General features: G+C 45.0%; 1 protein-coding gene across 1 annotated transcript in view; it reads left to right on the top strand.

Moving 5' to 3' along the window:
• Positions 1–449: 449 nt before the first annotated feature.
• Positions 450–20601, top strand: part of LOC126094465 (sorbitol dehydrogenase-like) — a 79689-nt gene continuing 59537 nt past the window's right edge. The window contains exons 1-2 of the mRNA XM_049908853.1: positions 450–604; positions 19801–19834. Coding sequence (XP_049764810.1) covers positions 551–604; positions 19801–19834 — 88 coding nt within the window. The 5' untranslated portion in view covers positions 450–550. The remainder of the gene's footprint in view (positions 605–19800; positions 19835–20601) is intronic.

Below are 20601 nucleotides of genomic sequence, written 5' to 3' on the forward strand. Positions count from 1 at the left end.
ATCTTTGTGATATTCTTTCTTTCTAATTTAGTTGTTCATCAGTTTCTTTCTTTGTTCAGGGAGGACTTAAAGTACGTCGCAGAACTGCACTCCGTCGATGAAAGGAATCTCTGGAATATGTTGTAATATCTTATTTCTCTATTAGACCTTTCGTCTGCACACCATGTGAACAAAACTTCCTTCTCGGAAGAGCTACAGCACTGTTCGTAAGTTAAGAAAGAGTATTTTCCTGAACAAGTCGTATTATTTGTTTTAGGCTTCACTTCGACACTTCGTGAGCAGTTTACTGCATGGTTTCATGTATATCATTCGTTTTATGCACTGATAACAGGTTTACTACATCGTCGACTGAACGACGTGCGTTCCACGGTGAGGCGCGCCGTTCGTTGACGAATTTGAAGGGGCCTGCAGCGCGGCCAATAAGCATGAAATAGCTCTGCGCATGCGCGGCGCTCGGTCGCGCGAGCCGGGTTAAAAACACTGCCAGCACGCTCCGCGTGCGTAGTGAAACTGTTCCAGCATCGAAGCAGCATCAGCAGTCGACACCAAGATGGCCGAGAAGAATTTGACAGCCGTCCTATACAAGGCCAACGACTTGAGGCTGGTGAGTAGTAGCCCAGTTGCTGTGCATCCGTACAGAATCGAACGGCGGTAGTTGCAGTCGTTATATTGATCCCAGGGAGGGGATGCGCTTTCTCTGTCGCCGTCACTGCCACTTGCTATGCGCTTTGCATTCGGCGTTTCTCTGCGTCTGCTGACGATCATATGTGTCTGTCTTGTAGAAGTAGCAGTGCTGTGTTCGCGTGCCACGCTGGTGCCAGCGGAATAGGAGGTCGTAAACAGCGTAGAAAAAACATGTACAGTACACGTGTTTCTGTCATCCATTTTATTCGCAAGGAGATGATACAACTTATCTCCATACAAAGGGTTTTAATCGTAAAGTGCCTTAGAAGTAATTTAGAAGAAACCGAATACTAAATTGAAGTAAAAATCGTGTTTCTATTTTAAGTTTAATAGCGTTGCATATTCCGATTTGTTGGTGTGAGCATCATTTCGAAACCCCGTAACATTTCGTATCATACCGAAAAATTTAGTGTGTTTTCGGATTAGATTCGACAACTTCCGATTTGTTGGTGTGAGCATCATTTCGAAACCCCGTAACATTTCGTATCATACCGAAAAATTTAGTGTGTTTTCGGATTAGATTCGACAACTTCCGTCTATGCGATAGAAGCGCACACCACTCGAGTTATTTGTATGGTAGACGATTTGAAACACGGTTTCTTTATAGCTGCTGCGAGAAAACGTAAGTTTTGCTCCTGTAAATTTTGTGTCGAGAATTTGACATTCTTCTCTCCGCTGACATTCCTTTGTGTTTTTAAATTCAAAGGAACTGCTGCATACTATTGAGACAAGTTTAAGAACATAAGGAAGTATACCTGTAGACCTAAAACACCCTTCAACCACACTAGAATATTTTTCCAGTTGCCCAGAGTGATTTGTGACACGTATGCGATGGAGAGGGGGAATCCCCGTGATGTCGTGTCTTAACGTCTGTGAATCTGAATAAAACATCTGATCAGCGTTTCCCCATTTATTCGTTTCTTATTCGTAAGTTCGTAAGCGATGGTTACAAATGAACATATTTCATCGTTCTAATCCGTCAAGCATTTATAGTAAATGCAATGAGAACGTCGACTTAATAAAACACATTTTATAATGAAAAATCTCTCAAAGTAGAAAAGGTGAAGGCAAAATTAAACCTCTTCTTACTATGACAAGGACACCAGCCCATCCAAGAGTGCTACACAATTTATTAATGACGGTAGATCCAAGAATCAAGTTATCGAGCGAATTGTTACTGTCCACTGCTTGAACGATCAGCTGGCTGTATAAGAATTACACTGTAGCCACCTGAAATGTAGCTTGATGAGGAACGTGATATTGCTATAGGCGAAAATAGAAAAATATTTGCAATATTTAGCTTGATATTCCACAAGCTGGCTGTTACAAATGGTTCAAATGGCTCTGAGCACTATGGGACTTAACATCTTAGGTCATCAGTCCCCTAGAACTTAGAACTACTTAAACCTAACTAACCTAAGGACGTCACACACATCTATGCCCGAGGCAGGATTCGAACCTGCGACCATAGCGGTCGCGCGGATCCAGACTGAAGCGCCTAGAACCGCTCGGCCACCCTGGCCGGCTGGGCTGTTACATTACTGCCAAATATATAGTTAAGTTACATTATTTCTGTCTCATCATCAATGTATCATCTCCTTGCAATGCAAAACGAAATATGAATACACTGTTACAGAATATCTAGTGTATCACTGTGTTTGCTTGGGTTTATATCATAGAATAAATGCAAGGATTCAGGGTTCGATTCTAGTCGGTCCTATAAGTTTTGTTTTGTTTTGTGCACTTTAACATAACGTTCATCTCTGGCATTGCTATGAGACTTTGATAAATATGACGAAATGGACTATGAATTGGGTTCCATGTTAAATTAAGCTCTCCCCCCCTCAAAATGGTTCGATTAGCCTGTTCGTGGGTTGGAAAAAAAGCAAGGACCTACAATCTCCATTGGGGCAGTTCGTGTAATTAAGCTTCGTTGCACTCAGGTCAATCTTGGCATTAATAACAGCTTTCCTTACGTAGTATAGACTTGTCAGCACTGAGGAGGTGGAGCATTTGGAATAATTTAAGACTCGATGCACAGAAAACATATTCAGAATATAATCGAAACATTCAGAATAATTCATAGATCAATTTTAAATTATTGAGACAGTTTTGGACATATGTAACATCACGCATTTTAAGATGAACATTTAAGCCAATTACATTAATGGCTATTTATGTAGTCTCGTTTCACCGTCTACAATCTCGTTCTTCTTATTATCCAATATTCTCTCTGTGGAACGAGATATTACTTACTGAGTTGTGTCGTAACACTACATTATTTGGTGAATTCCATTGTGCTCCCACAGCAACTGTGAGTACCACGGTTTACCATAGTTAAAAGGTACACTTCATTCAGTAAGTTTCTGTGTCGTTTTATTGCTGCAAGAACGCGAGATGGCTATCCGTAACTATTGCACTAACTCATTCTGTCTTCCCAATCACACATCCATTGTTTTTCTGTACGCACACTTCACTCTACTTGTTCATAAAAGAACAAAAAATTTCGATGATTCGATAGACCATTAATCGTCAGGTCCTATCCATTAATGAGTATACTATACTTCTGTCTCTTTCGATGGAATGCTAATCGTGCACCAAATATTAATTTTGAATTCATTAGGCAATAAAGTGGTAGAAGCTGCAACAGCGTCTAAATTTCCAGTCTGTGCTTTTTGTCACAAATATTGATCTATGGAGAACTGCCAAAGTGCGGTACTTGTTGTCCGTGGGCGGATACACTACACTAACTTAACGCACTTACACCCCATTTGCATTATAATTGTACAGGGCGCTGTTGAACGCGGTGGCGTGCCTTCAGATTCACAACTAACATATTGCAGCTGTAGACGAGATACAAGAATCCCTTACTCGTGGAGTGCGAGTACGTATTGTTTGCAGGCGACAGTGCGCGCCAAAGACAGTAGCGACCTTGGGTCACACGGAAAAGGTGCTACCGCTACAACAGCCTTGTGGCGAAGTGACGAAGCCGTCGGCTTACCAATCGTGCCAAAGAAGCGAGGACGATTCTAGTGAAGTTTAACGTTGCCCGAAAGATATGTCATTTGTTTATTCTGCTTCAGAACACTCCCAGCGAATGCCACGTAAAACTGATTAAGCCGAAAACGAGTACAATACCAAATTGTACGGCTGTTGACATGAATGGCGTTCTGAGTGCGTGTAGAAGGGGTGTTGCTTGTGGTGATGAGGCAAGAAGAAGAGGTTGTGGCAGCACATCATCTGCTTCTTTCCATTAACATAAGAGGGTGGGGGCATCAAAATTAGCGTTTGGGATCGCACTAAAAGATCACAAGGAATCCCTGCGAAACTGCGGCGAGCATTCGGATGTCAGCTACGATTTTTTAGCGCAGGTTGGTGAAAATTGAAGTAAATCATCATCTCACCTCCCCTTTTCGTCCTTTTTATTCACTACGGATGTTAGAGCAGAGCTCAGAATAGAAAACCTAGAGTGTATAATAGCGACCATGGGTACGGAGGCGGGGCTTTTCGTAGGAGATGAAACCTTCGGCAAGCTCAGTGAATTAAGGGAGCTGTAAGAAAAATCTGATGATACGATGGAGGTTTTTTCCTTTTATTATGTCTAGATATCGAGGTGGCGCAGGTATTAAAACATGGGGCTGTCCCTCGGGAAGGAACTGTATCAGCGATTCCGATTTCGGAGATTTACATAGAGCATGAAATGAAAGACTGGAAGACCAGCATCATGGCAGAAACACCAATTTTATAGGGTAGTGTGATTGAGGAATCTATTGAAACAAAGATGGTGGCAACATAATGAACTAGGACAGATCCTTCGAATTTAAACAAGACCTGGTCTCCCGCACTCAATTTATTAAGATCTCCCCGACCATCTTATCCAGCAGAGGAGGATATGCGTTTCACGGAATAAATGCGCGGGCTCTGAAAAAAGAGAAGCATTAAAAAGGACGTACCAGGCGCCGGAAGTCGAACTCAGTTGTAAGTAATCAGTAATCAAATAAAAAGTATCAGGCACCCCTGTGCAATGCGGGATTGACCAGTGAACAGTGATGAGGCACAGCTCCTGTACAGTAGGCGGAAGTATAATGGTTGTCAAAAGAGAAATAGTGGAATGTGTCGGGCAGTAATGCTCAAAGACTGCGAAGGTGGTCTAGTCATTGGATGTCGCCTGAGTAACTAACCTCTCAGGGACATTTCAGTTCATCTAAAGTTCTCAAAGTCAATTATTAGTGATGTGATTGTGAATGGAAACGCTAAGGAACAACCACAGTGAAAACGGATCAACCAGGCCTCATGTGCTGACTGACAGGGTGTACTGCGGGAGGATAGTTGTAAAAGATCGCGTGAAATAAGCGGAAAAAATCACTCTTGAGTTCAAAATGCTACCAGCAACCCAGATAGCGCAATGACCGTGTGTAAGGGGTTAAAAAAGAAAGGGATGGAGTGGTCACACGTTTCTGCAGTCAGTGTTAAGCGACCCTTGAGATGATGTTGAGAGCGACACCCACTGGACAGTGAAAGACTAGAAACTAGTTACATAGAGTTATGAATGACGCTATGCCCTGTGGCAATTCGATGTATGGGTTTGGCTTTGGCGAAAGCTTTAAGGACTTTACCTGTCAGAGCATGTAGTACCAACAGTGAAACACAGACAGTGGTTCGTCGTTAGGATGTGGTCGTCGTCTTGCGCTTTAGAAAATGCTAAATGTGGAAGGATAAAACATTTTGCAGCATTGTGTCCTCCCCTTCACCAGAGGACATTCCTCGTTGCTCAGCGGGGAAAGCGCTCCAGTGTACGCCACATGTCACGGCTCTGTGCTGTCCCCTCTTCTTTCTAATATCTGTGTCAATGACATTCCCGTCCTCCGTCACTGCCATTTGGTGCAATACGCCAATGACACGGCGCTTTATATGACCGCCGCAACGCTGATCAACTCATTGCTCGCCTCCTAAGGCAAGTGGACGCTACAGTCACCTGGTGTCGCTCCAATAAAATGGCCCTCAATGCCGCCAAAACCATGGCCTTGTATTTCGCTAAGCGGCGCCCTGTACTCCGAAACAAGATCTCAATCGGGGGCGTCCGGGTCCCGTTGGATAAGAAACTTTTCTTCCACCGCCACGCAGAATATATCGTCCATAAAGGGTTAAAGTTGACAAAGGCCTTGTACCCGCTCTTCTCCAGCCGAGAGCTGAATTTACACTCCTGGAAATTGAAATAAGAACACCGTGAATTCATTGTCCCAGGAAGGGGAAACTTTATTGACACATTCCTGGGGTCAGATACATCACATGATCACACTGACAGAACCACAGGCACATAGACACAGGCAACAGAGCATGCACAATGTCGGCACTAGTACAGTGCATATCAACCTTTCGCAGCAATACAGGCTGCTATTCTCCCATGGAGACGATCGTAGAGATGCTGGATGTAGTCCTGTGGAACGGCTTGCCATGCCATTTCCACCTGGCGCCTCAGTTGGACCAGCGTTCGTGCTGGACGTGCAGACCGCGTGAGACGACGCTTCATCCAGTCCCAAACATGCTCAATGGGGGACAGATCCGGAGATCTTGCTGGCCAGGATAGTTGACTTACACCTTCTAGAGCACGTTGGGTGGCACGGGATACATGCGGACGTGCATTGTCCTGTTGGAACAGCAAGTTCCCTTGCCGGTCTAGGAATGGTAGAACGATGCGTTCGATGACGGTTTGGATGTACCGTGCACTATTCAGTGTCCCCTCGACGATCACCAGTGGTGTACGGCCAGTGTAGGAGATCGCTCCCCACACCATGATGCCGGGTGTTGGCCCTGTGTGCCTCGGTCGTATGCAGTCCTGATTGTGGCGCTCACCTGCACGGCGCCAAACACGCATCCGACCATCATTGGCACCGAGGCAGAAGCGACTCTCATCGCTGAAGACGACACGTCTCCATTCGTCCCTCCATTCACGCCTGTCGCGACACCACTGGAGGCGGGCTGCACGATGTTGGGGCGTGAGCGGAAGACGGCCTAACGGTGTGCGGGACCGTAGCCCAGCTTCATGGAGACGGTTGTGAATGGTCCTCGCCGATACCCCAGGAGCAACAGTGTCCCTAATTTGCTGGGAAGTGGCGGTGCGGTCCCCTACGGCACTGCGTAGGATCCTACGGTCTTGGCGTGCATCCGTGCGTCGCTGCGGTCCGATCCCAGGTCGACGGGCATGTGCACCTTCCGCCGACCACTGGCGACAACATCGATGTACTGTGGAGACCTCACGCCCCACGTGTTGAGCAATTCGGCGGTACGTCCACCCGGCCTCCCGCATGCCCACTATACGCCCTCGCTCAAAGTCCGTCAACTGCACATACGGTTCACGTCCACGCTGTCGCGGAATGCTACCAGTGTTAAAGACTGCGATGGAGCTCCGTATGCCACGGCAAACTGGCTGACACTGACGGCGGCGGTGCACAAATGCTGCGCAGCTAGCGCCATTCGACGGCCAACACCGCGGTTCCTGGTGTGTCCGCTGTGCCGTGCGTGTGATCATTGCTTGTACAGCCCTCTCGCAGTGTCCGGAGCAAGTATGGTGGGTCTGACACACTGGTGTCAATGTGTTCTTTTTTCCATTTCCAGGAGTGTAGATACAAAGCTGTGGCTGTATCACTGCGTTGTCCTACCCTCACTAACGTATGGTTCCTCTGCGTGGGCCACGATTAGTAAGTCCCGGTTGCTGACGCTCCAGCGCCTACAGAGTAAAGTTCTCAGGTGGAGTCTTCACGCCCCTCCACTCACCAGGATTGTCACTCTGCATGAGGAGACAAATACAGCCCTTCTCAAGACGACCATTCGCCGTAAGGCTCGCCAACTGCACACGAAAGTGGACTTCCTCGGTGAGACAATCGCTGGACTCCAAACCATCGGCACTATAGTTCCACGGCGCTGGCACCAACACCCCTTTCCGCTCACCATTCTGGAGGACTCGGATTCGGGATCTGACTGACGATAGGCCCAATACGACCACGTTTTTCTATTTTGTACAGTCGCTAGCAGTAGCCTGTTCACCTACAGCCATTTTTCTCCTTTACCACAGAGTTGGCGCATTACTGGACCCCTCCTCTGTCCTTCCACCGTCGGAGGGTGGCACGGAACTTAAAGTTCCACCGCCATACCTTCAAAGTGCTATGCTCGGCTGTTATTCAGCCGTTGCTTTGAATCTCCTCTTACTTGTCCACCGAGACAGTTGGACCGGATCTGGACCGGTGACGCTGTGTATTAGTAACCAGCAAAAAAAAAAAAAAGTACTGCATACAGTAGAGGAACAGTTCGGAGACGATGCTCGTTTGTATCAGCGTGACGGTGCACATTGTCAACTGTGAGGTCTGTGTACAGTGACATTTCTAAATGGACTGAACTGTTTAGAGTCCCGATCTGACCCTAATGGAAAACATATGGTATGACTTAGGACGTAAATTTCTCTCCAGACCCCAGCATGCAACGTTGCTACCTTCTTTGGTTCCCGCTCTTGACGAACAATGTGCTGTCGTTTCTCCGCAACATTCAGACACCACACTGAAAGTGCCCTCAGCAAAGTTGAACCCATCATGAAGACGAAGAATGGACGCACCCCATATTAAGGTCATCTGATAGGTGTCTGGGAACCACTGATCAGACATTGTATCAGCGCAACACCACCAATAGTCCAGGCAAAGAGTATGCGTAACACAGCTCGCAGCATCTGAAGAAGACTGGATCAGTCATTGAAATAATATGCCTGAAAACTGAATCAAACACTCAGCTGAACAGCTGAAAGCACAGCATTAATCACACGACAGAAAACCTGAGAGAACACATCTAACAGAATTTCTCGAGGAACTTAAATGCGACTCTTTTGGTAGTGAGGTTTCGCCGTTCTTACGAAAAACTAGCTCATAAACTTAAAGAAACGGCAAGCGAGAAAGACTGTATAGCAATTGTGATGGTACAATAGCTCACTGAGATGACAAAAGTCATGGGATCAATATGCACATATACAGCTGGCGGTAGTATCGCGTTCATAAGGTATAAAAGGACAGTGCATTGGCGGAACTGTCATTTATACCCAGGTGATCAATGTGAAAAGCTTTCCGACGTGATTACGGCCGCACGACGGGAATTAAGACTTTGAACGCGGAATGGTAATTGGCGCTAGGCGCATGGTACATTCCATTTCGGAAATCGTTGGGGAACTGAATATTTCGAGATTCACAGTGTCAAGAGCGTACCGAGAATACCAACTTTCAGGCATTATCTCTTACCACGGACAACGCAGTGGCCGACGGGCTCAGCTTAACGACCGAGAACTGCGGCTTTCGCGTAGAGTTGTCAGTGCTAACAGACAAACACACTGCGTGAAATAACCGGAGAAATCAATGTGGGACGTAAGATGAACAAATCTGTTAGGACGTGCGGCGAAATGTGACGTTAACCAGCTATGGCAGCAGACGACCGACGCGAGTGTCTTTGCTAACAGCACATCACCTGCAGCTCCTTTCATGGGTGCGTGATCACATCAGTTGCACCCTAGGCGACTGGAAAACCTTTGCCTGGTCAGATGAGCCCCGATTACATTTGGTAAGAGCTGAGGGTAGGGTTCGAGTGAGGCGCAGACCCCACAAAGCCATGGACCCAAGTTGTGAGCAAGGCACTGTGCAGTCTGGTTGTGGCTCCTTAGTGGTGTGGGTTCTGTTCGCATGGTGTGGACTGTGTCCTCTGGTCCAACAGAATCGGTCATTAGCTGGAAGTAGTTACGTTCGGCTACTTGGAGAAAACTCGTAGCCATTCATGAACTTCATGTTCCCATACAAAGATGGAATTCCAGAATGAGATTTTCACTCTGCAGCGGAGTGTGCGCTGATATGAAACTTCCTGGCAGATTGAAACTGTGTGCCCGACCGAGACTCGAACTCGGGACCTTTGCCTTTCGCGGGCAAGTGCTCTACCATCTGAGCTACCGAAGCACGAGTCACGCCCGGTACATGCCATGTCTTCACAATATCCTTTCTTTCAGGAGTTCTAGTTCTGCAAGGTCCGCAGGAGAGCTTCTGTAAAGTTTGGAAGGTAGGAGACGAGATACTGGCAGAAGTAAGGCTGTGAGTACCGGGCGTGAGTCGTGCTTCGGTAGCTCAGATGGTAGAGTTTCAAAGATGGAATTTTTTATTGATGACAATGCACCCAGTCACTAGGCCATAATGGTTCGCAGTTGGTTCGAAGACCATTTTGTAGAATTTGAGCGAATGATCTAGCCATCCAGATCGCCGACATGAGTTCTATCGAAGGGGACGTAACAGAGAGGTCAGTTCGTGTATAAAATCCGGTACTGGCAATAATTTCGCATTTATGGACGGCTGTAGACGGTTGCCGTCTTGAGTCCATGCCACGTCGAGTTGCTGCACTATGCCCAGCAAAAGGAGAGGGGGGGGGGGGTCCGACGCGGTATTAGGAGGTATCAGATGACTGTTGTCCCCTATTTGTGTTTCGCGCGTATGGTTAACGGGAATAAGAAAAGATAGATTGTGGTATGTACGGAGGTATATAGGCAGTCATGTTTCCCTGAGTATTTGTACGAAGTATCGGCCAGCACGTAGAAATAGAGCTTCTCTGTCTCGTCACTAGGGCAGCAAATTGTTTGTCTGCGTTGTAGCTGCCGGCGCTGAGGCTCCTGCTAATTGGCCGGCCTTGAACGCCAGTGCGTCTGCTGGTAATCAGGCGACCACTTACGTAAGCGGCGAGCCCGCGGTAGGGTCATGTGTCCGGGGTCAGGAGAGTCCCGCCCCCCAATCCCGCGAATAGTACACTCAGATAACGAGGCCGTGCGCACTTAGCGGGCAATGAGGGGCAGGCAGCGGCTCTGTTGACAGAGCTGTTGGCTAAACAGTAAGCTGACGCCCTGTCCGATAAGCGCCGCCGGAATAACATCATCGTTCCAGGGTTATCAGCGGATAACGCAGTGTTGGCTCCAGCGCTTAATTACTCCACGAGGCTAGTAGTGGCTTTCAGTATTCTAAACAATTCCGCCAGATGGAGTGGCGTGAATTTCAGAAACAAGTTGCCCCACTGTTCATTTCCGTAATTATCCACAGAGAAGGAACACCGAACAAGTATTCATCTGTCATCCACATGACACAGATACACCCACTATGCTAACGAAAGGAGCGATACTGTACCTCGCACACCGTGTTTACTAGGGGGGGGTTTCAAGTCAGATCTTCTATAAACTGATTTTCCAATTCCAGTTCTGGTTCATCATGTACAAAGTCCAGTATCAGTTTCCACAATCTGTATTAGGTTGTATTGAGTGGTTTTGCTGAATGGGAACCAACTGCAGGAAGTGATCCCTGAGAGGAACATCATCATCATCATCCTGAACAGTTTCTAGCCCCAGGCTAGGTGTGTTTGCAACATAAGCAGATCATCTAGTCATGTTTTACCACCATATTTCTGTGTTCTCTCTGGTCCAGCCCTCGCCTCATTTTTCAACACACCCCTCCACATCTTTCGGCTATTTACCCCTTGGACTTCCTCTGTGTTGTTTCCATCGCATCTCTGTTTCATGTATCTCCTTGGGAATCCTCTTGTTTTCCATCTTAAGCGGTGATATTGCTGTTCTGCTCTCTCAGAAGACCAACCCAGCTTGTGGCAGATGGGAACACCGCAAAGTGGGGCGTGGCCTACAGGGGTGAAGTCCAGTGAGGACTTCGAGTAAACTGGGATGGGTACGGTAGCTGTGAAGGCCCAGTAGGAACTCCGAAAAGTGGCGGCTAATGGGGCCCTGACGAGGCTGTGATAGTGAGTCAACAACCAGCTTTCAACAAAGGAACTAGACTCAGAAAGGGTGGATATAATACAACGACAATGAGAGGATGACGAGCAAAACGTCATACTGGAATTTGGCCGAAAATTTGTTCCAGGCAATGTACACCCACTTGAAGGTGGAGATGAATGAACTTCGACAGTGTAGGTTTCAATTACTGATAGCACACTTGAGAAGACCCCAGACAACTTGAAACGTTTTGTCTGAACTAGTGTTTTAGCTCCACACTTCAGAGAGCACTGTAATGGAGCACCATCATGCCGTAGGTATATTATCCCTCGTACTTTTTTCAGAAACGGCACCCCAGACCATCACTCTTAGTTGTCGTGCCGTATGGCGAGCGACTGTCAGGTTGGTAGCCCACTGCTGTCCAGGGCGTCTTCAGATACGTCATCGAGCGAGGTGGCACAGTGACAAGCACACTGGATTCTCATTCTGGAGGACGACGGTTCAATCCCGCGTCCGGCAATCCTGATTTAGGTTTCCGTGAATTCCCTAAATCGCTCCAGGCAAATGCCAGTATGGATCCTTTGAAAGGGCACGGCCGGCTTCCTTCCCCGTCCTTCCCTAATCCAATGACATCGATGACATCGCTGTCTGGTCTCCTCCCCCAAACAACCCAGGCCCCAACTCAGGTACGTCTTCACAAGTCACTGGGGCTCAGCTCGAAGCGGGACTTATCACAGAAGACAATTCTAGTTCAGTCAATGAGATTCCAGGTTGAAGACCTGTCTGGAGACGCTCATGACAGCTGTAAGATACCAATCTGACTTTTGCCCGCCCGCCATACAGCCCGACAATCAGGAATGATGGTCTGGGGTGCTATTCCATTTCATAGCAGGACCCTTTAGTTGTCATCCGCAGCACTCTTTCAGCACAGCGGTACGTCGACGATAGTCTACGCCCCGTTTTGTTGCCCTTCGTGGCAAGCCACCCTGGGCTTACATTTCAGCAAGATAATGTCCGCCTGTACCCAGCAAAAGTTTCTAGTGTGTCTTCGTATTTGCCAAACCCTACCTTGGCCAACAAAGTCGCCGGGTCTTTTCCAATTGAGAACGTTTTGATGCCTTATGGGCAGGACCCACTAACGAGCTCAGGATTTTGCCGATCCAACGCACCAGTTGACAGAATTTGACACTATATCCCTCAGGAAAACACCCAACAACTCTTATTAATCAGTGCCAAGCCGAATAACTGCTTGCATAAGGGCCACAGATGGACCAACGTGTTATTGACTTGCTCGGTTTGTGAATCTCTCTTTCTTGAATGAATCATTCAGTTCTTCCAAAATTTCAATACTTTTTCGTCTGTAGACATACATCATATCTAACAATTTCTGTCTCTTTAGATCCTTTTCGTGGTGCGTCGTTTATTTTGTTTTAGAGTGTATTGCCAGAGGTCAAAGACCACAATCGTCAGACTACTGGGGATGAACACGAGAGCTTTTGACCTACAATCTGCCACTTTACCATTTCTTTTTGTCTTTGCTTTCTATCTGTTTCTTAGTTGTTTTTCTTCTTCATTTCTGTGCGGACATCTACATCTACACCTACATGGATACTCTGCAAATCACATTTAAGTGCCTGGCAGAGGGTTCATCGCACCACCTTCACAATTCTCTATTATTACAATCTCGTATAGCGCGCGGGAAGAATGAACACCTATATCTTTCCGTACGAACTCTGATTTCCCTTATTTTATCTTGGCAATCGTTCCTCCCTGTGTAAGTCGGTGTCAACAAAATATTTTCGTATTCGGAGGAGAAAGTTGGTGATTGGAATTCCGTGAGAAGATTCCGTCACAACGAAAAACGCCTTTCTTTTATTGATATCCATACCAAATCCTGTATCATTTCTGTGACTCTCTCTCCCATATTTCGCTATAATACAAAACGTGCTGCCTTTCTTTGAACTTTTTCGATGCACTCCGTCAATCTTATCTGGTAAGGATCAAACACCACGCAGCAGTATTCTAAAAGAGGGCGGATAAGCGTAGTGTAGGCAGTCTCCTTAGCAGATCTGTTACATTTTCTAAGTGTCCTGCCAATGAAACGCAGTCTTTGGTTAGCCTTCCCCACAACATTTTCTGTGTGTTCCTTCCAATTTAAGTTGTTCGTAATTGTAATACCTGGGTATTTAGTTGAATTTACGGCCTTTATACTTCACTGATTTGTTGTGTAACCGAAGTTTCACGGATTCCTTTTAGCACTCATGTGGATGACCTCACACTTTTCGTTATTTAGGGTCAACTGCTAATTTTCGCACCATTCCGATATTTCTTCTAAATCGTTTTGCAGTTTGTTTTGATCTTCTGATGACTTTGTTAGTCGATAAACGACACCGTCATCTGCAAACAACCTAAGACGGCTGCTCAGATTGTCTCCCAAATCGTTTATATAGATCAGGAACAGCAAAGGGCCTATAACACTACCTTGGGGAACGCCTGAAATCTCTTCTGTTTTACTCAGTTACTTTCCGTCAATTACTGCGAACTGTGACCCCCTCTTAGAGGAAGTCACAAATCCAGTCACATAACTGAGACGATATTCCATAAGCACGCAATTTCACTATAAGCCTTGTGGAAATCCAGAAATGCGGAATCGATCTGAAATCCGTTGTCAATAGCACTCAACACTTCATGCGAATAAAGAGCTAGTTGTGTTTCACAAGAACGATGTTTTCTAAACCCATGTCGACTGTGTGTCAACAGACCGTTTTCTTCGAGGTAATTCATTATGTTCGAACACAATATATGTTCCAGAATCCTGCTGCATATGGACGTCAAAGATATGGGCCTGTAATTAAGTGGATTACTCCTACTACCATTCTTGAATATTGGTGTGACCTGTGCAACTTTCCAATCTTTGGGTACGAATCTTTCGTCGAGCGAACGGTTGTATATGATTGTTAAGTATGGAGCTAATGCATCAGCATACTCCGAAAGGAACCTAATTGCTATGCAGTCTGGACCAGAAGACTTGCTTTTATTAAGTGATTTAAGTTGCTTCACTACTCCGAGGATATTTACTTCTGCGTTACTCATGTTGGCAGCTGTTCTCGATTCGAATTCTGGAACATTTACTTGGTCTTCTTTTGTGAAGGCATTTGCGAAAGCTGTGTTTAGTAACTCTGCTTTGGCAGCACTGTCTTCGATGGTATCTCCATTGATCTCGTGCAAAGAAGGTATGATATCTCTCATATTCCATCGATAAAACCTTTACCCAGCTTTTTAATACAGAGTCCCATACCGAACAAGCTGAACTACCGTGCCGGCAATGATACCTCGGAATACTGATTCCAACAGTTGAGTGTGCCCCTAACAGCAAAGCGTAATTCATATGATTTAATAATAAATCAGCCAGGTAAATGGCGTCCTAATGACGACAACTGAGTACAGTTTTCTTACATTAAAACTAGTGCACTCTGCACCGAACTGCTGCGCCTCACTGTGTTCCACAATCATAGCATCGTCTGCTTTCACTTTAGCTCCTTATTTTACTACTCTCATCCTTAATACTCCCGTCACAGCAAGGTTTGCTTAAAGAACTAAAACGGTATTTACAAAACAAGACTTTCATCCAAAATACTGACAGTGGATGGAGAACTGGTGCACCGGCCTCACATTCCAAATGAGGTACGATCAAAAACTGGCTGGTTTACGTTTCATATTGTCTATTGAACTGATAATAAATGGTTTCTTTTATTCAACGTAGCCACAGTTACGTCCTTTTTTAGTCTTAATCAGCATAAGTTTACCATCTACTTCATATAAAAAGAATGCAATTTTCAATCTCGAATTACTTTCGTTTAATGATTGTAAACTATGCTTTCCATTGACTGTACACTCTCACAGGACACTGCGGCAGACTTTTAGGAATGTACATAGTTGTGTCACTGTCTGGAAGGACACTTTAAGAGTTTATTCAAATAGTATTGAAATGACCTAAATATTTAGTAGGAAACAAGAAAAATTATATTGTTTGCTTCTGTTATATTAACGTGCGTGATTTTTCCGGCTCAAACACAAAATATTAATTACAGTTGTTCTCTGAAAAGACATAACATCTAACCGCAGAAAAACTTGTCGGATTTTGATATCCTTCCCTACTATCATGTAAAAAGCAAAATTATGAAATAGGACACACTTTCTGGTGTTTTTAAAGTACTCTGAAATAAATGTTCAGGGAAGTGTTTCCTATTTACTTTTGTTGACATGTTCTGTCAAAAACTGACGTAAAATTCAGTTAATGTCGTAATATGTTGTAATATGCCCCCCCCCCCCCGCCAACGGTATAACACTAAGTACACAATACATTACGCAACACTCACTTTCTGGAGGAAAAAAACAAGTCGTGTAAAACACAATGGTTTATGTAATATCGTTTACATAGAATAAAAGAGAAAAGCTGATGAGAGTTGACAAGGGGAAGCGTAAGAAGCTACAACGTCGCTCTGTAGATAATTCAGCAGAGAGAACGTCGCATTCGCAAACTTGCTATATCCTCATCAACTTCTACAAGAAAATAGAGATATTTAATTGGTTGAAATTATACGCTCTGACTTATTTGTGAGCAGCTTTTAGATAACTGATGGGAAAGTGTAAGGGAAGGGCAAAGCACTTAATCGACAGTATCCTCAATGTTCTATATGGCAGAACTGACGACTGGAATTGCGTGATGATAAGTGGTGCATATTTCATTATGAAACTTAGTAAATAATATACTTTTTACGACGGACTGACAGGATATTACATAAAAATCTAGTTATAGATAACACTAATGAAGGAGGCAGCAAATTGAAATGACACAATTTTAATCTTCGTATATATTTCAACAAAGAATGATGTACGTTGGTAACAAGGTACGTAATGTAAGAGGTCAATTTACAGACTGACCTGAACGTATTGCAGTATTGTGCTGGGCACGATGGTTCGCAAATACGTTCTCGTGCTGCTAGTATGTGTTGGTGTAGCCTTGTGTTTAATGAAACTGAAACCTTATCCTGTGCCCTCATTTCCTGCCGCGGAACAGCAAAATGTTTCGTGGCTAGCGAACGTCATTGGACGGACAACGGACACACCAGTAAAGTTTGAGCCTTCTTGCTATGTTTGCCGTCAACGTGAGGATAGTTTCTGTCCTCGTCCTCTCATGTATTTCGTTTCCCTATCATACACTCACTCACATGGCGTGCTGAAAATCAGAGATACTGCCAAGGAAAGATGAGAATGAAACTGATAGTCAATAGAAATTATACTAAGGGAGCTAAACCTGTGTAGCCAGACAGTGGTAATAAAATCGTATATATAATTGAAAATAATGTACAATAAAATTGAAGTATCTTAATTACTACGCCAACTCGTCTACTTTTCAAATACGCGGTACTGCATTACGAACACCTCTTTTATAGTTACTTCAGTGATTTTCGGCACTGAAACATTGGTTATTCATTGACATTGTCAGTGGGGGATATACGATCTGTCGATTTAAAACGTGTTGCTAAAAATGTCAAGATCACAGATTTTCTTTATGGAATAGTGGTATCGGCTCACTGTCGAGTCAGCTTCAAATAAGTCTAACATTTTAGACTGGTATGACGACGGTTCGGCAGTGAGACGAAGCCGGCAATCGATAAAGAAAATTTGCGATTTTAACGTACGATTTTTATCCATACATCTTTGAAACAATGGTGATCAGCATTATAACAGCCACCGCGCCACACGACACGGGATTCCCCCATGTGAAATTGTGTACAAAGGAGCAGCGATGTGCCCCACGGTAATGGCGTCATACGTAGTTCAGAATGACAAAATAATTGACAAGCGAGCACAGTTGAGAATGGAAGGGAGCCTTGACTTTTAGCCATTTTTTATGCGTGCAGCCCGGCTGTAACAGGTACATTCATACGCTCACTGTGAATGCGCTATCAGTTTCCTGTGCCCATTCCGCTACTAGCTTCTGACATTTGCTTCAGACTTTCACCATGGAAGAGAGAGAACCCACTTAAAGGTTTTTCAAAGAAACTGGAATTCTTCTCTATTTTATGCTTTATTTACAACCGTAAGAAATCACTGCACGAAAATCATATCGTGGGAGATTCATCTCAAAAAAACTGCCTTTGCGACAACGCACTGCTACGCGTTTATACCCGTCTGCCCTAGCAGATGATCGCGTGCTGTAGCAGATGACGAGTTGTCCGACAAAAAACCGCATAGCGAACTGTATGCATACGAGGACAAGAGTCTTCTCTACTGCGCGCCTCTTTGCCGCTGTTGGTGGTTATTTTTCCGTAAAACATGCTACATGATGCGTTGCCGTTGCTGGTGGTATTTCTCCGTAAAACATGCTACATGATGCGTTCCCAATTGTCGGCACTTCCCGCGCCGTCGCCGAGCTTTCCACATGACGAGTGCTGCGATTTTGGTGTTACGTTTTATTGTCTCACGGTTTAGAGGCACAAAACGCGAGGGTGTTTTCAGCTCGTTACTAAATGCAAATAAGTAGGAGACCCAGTTGATAGGAGCTGAAGGAGTCCAGGTTGCAATAATATGCGGTACGGCACACTGTTAGAGAGAAGGATTATTATTCAAGAAACACATAGTACAATGAAAATTACTTATCTTCAGTAGTTTGTAGGACTTCAGCTACGGCTATAGCTAATACAACATATTCTCAGGGACTAAGCCTGATAGGCCCTCCTCAGAGAATCATTGCAAACAGAACTGGCTGAGGGCCGATTACGAATGTGCGTCTGCCTAGGTTGAAATCTAGCTAAGACGTGAACGAGGCACACTCCAGTTCCGTCGGGCTGCACAGCCCGCTAGAGTGCGCTGTGCTCGGCCGACGACGGGCTGCCAACCTTGCGTTGGCGCGGCGTTGTAGTAGTATCTGTGGCAATGATACTACACGTTTATGTTTAAGTTATTTCATTATCAGAACTTAACGGCTTGCCGTAGTGTTACCAGATAAGCTCACGGCGCTTTGAAGGCATCAATAGTGAGTCGGTTGTGTGTGTCTGTAAAGCGATCAACATTGCATGTTCCCGCGACGCCAGGGAGAAGCAATAGGCGAGATTGATACCATACTTCAGACCAACATGATTCAGCGGCACCCCACCGAGAGTGTAGTATCCGCCTCACAGAGCCCGTTAAATCAACAGCGAGTGCGACAAAACGCGACATCCAAACCACAGCGGCACCACACGTGCGGCAGTTAAAGACTGTAATCCCAAATGTGTTGAGATTAGCTTCATTTACGGTACTACCTCAAGTTCATATTTTTTTTTTTATTTTGCTTTGATTACTGTGGCAGATTAGCTTCGTTTAGTACACCTCAACAACATTAAAAATGTTTCTCCTGTTGTCTTGAAAAGCTGTGTAAACTGATTCCTCCTCACACTCACGGACGGTGGGCACTCTCGTGTGTACTCGTAACGCCTTCATCAATGGTGGGGATTACCGGACCGACTCGACTGAGAATGTTTGTTCGTAGACATTTTCATGGAAAGTTACCTTTGTAAATGCGTTCTGCGATTATTGAGCCTCTTAACGCTCCAAAAACGGAACTGTCTAGTAGCAAGACGTTTTTTCTCACATTGTTCCCATGCTCTACCCGTCCGTTTTGTGCTCCAAGCCTAGAAAACTCGCGGCATCCGCCGGTCGTGCTCAGTGAACACAATTATCACACCTTAACTGTTGCACGCTCATTGGCTCCTATGATTGTTCCCAGCAAAAAGTATCATTTCGGTGTCTGCACGATATCAGTCCTGTTGTAGCGATCTGTGAGTTGATGTTGCTACGAACGTATGCCCAGTAAGATAACGCGTTTTTTCTTACGTCACGTTAACCAGTGTATTTTGTTAAATACTTATATTGAGGCCATTCTCCATGGCCGTTGTTGACTTTGATCATGTTGCAGTTCTAGTTAACTATTACATTGCCTGTAGTGGGTATAATGATTTTATCACTATATTCCTGAATCGAATCATTCTGAACATCCATTTTACCTCCAAGGCAGATCCCATAATAATGCTTCATATGTGCTCCTTAATTTTAAGTCATCTCTTTATAACCCGCCTTATAAATGCGTCCGCAAACTGTTGTTCTCACTACTTCACTAAGGTTTATCCCATAATTTCTGTTTTGCCAGTGTAATTCTTATACTGGCATTAAAAAAACGTATCTCTAGAAACAAGATACAAGTGGGAAAAGAAAAGAACCAAACGATCTGATTGCATGACTAAGAAAAATTATGTAACGAAGCCATTAACTGGTTGCTGTCTGTGTTGCAGGAAGAGTGGCCAATCCCGGAGCCGAAGGAAAATGGTGAGTCTCTATCTTCTCTATATAATAAATTGATGTCGCCTTCTCGTGTCCGTCTGTATATGCAGTCTAATCTGATGAGTTGCTGTAAGAAATTGGAGCTGATTTTGGCTAATAAATACAGTGATTCACGAGGAAGGTTTTTATACATGATTTATAAATACTTCGTACAAGTTGTCTGAATTATGATGAATGTAAGTTAAGTTGTGAAAACGATGCCTTTGCCACCTAGTGAACAACTGCCATAATACGAGAAAACGGTAACGCCTCGAGAACGCGACGAAAGGGGTCTAGCCGGACGGGGTGGCTGAGCGGTTCTAGGCGCTACAGTCTGGAACAGCGCGACAGCTACGGTCGCAGGTTCGAATCCTGCCTCGGGCATGGATGTGTGTGATGTCCTTAGGTTAGTTAGGTTTAAGTAGCTCTAAGTTCTAGGGGACTGATGACCTCAGAAGTTACGTCCCATAGTGCTCAGAGCCATTTGAACCATTTTTTGAAAGGGGTCTAATTCGCATCTGTTGTAGAGGGCTGGTAGTACAGAATGTAGTTGGAAACCGACGGTTGTCGGCTCGAATCCTAACTGGGTCTCTTTTTTTTCTCACGCCACCTTTTAACCTAACATTCGCCCCTCAATTATGTGGACGTACGTATTTCGGAATATGACGACAGTATCAGACTTCCAGTTTCTGCTTCTGTCAGATAAGCAATCGCAACTCGCACTCTTAGCTGCAGACTCTTCGAACAATGAGCAGTGAATTTTTTAGCTTTTG

This window comes from Schistocerca cancellata, chromosome 8, assembly GCF_023864275.1.
Source record: "Schistocerca cancellata isolate TAMUIC-IGC-003103 chromosome 8, iqSchCanc2.1, whole genome shotgun sequence".
In the NCBI taxonomy this organism is placed as follows: domain Eukaryota; kingdom Metazoa; phylum Arthropoda; class Insecta; order Orthoptera; family Acrididae; genus Schistocerca; species Schistocerca cancellata.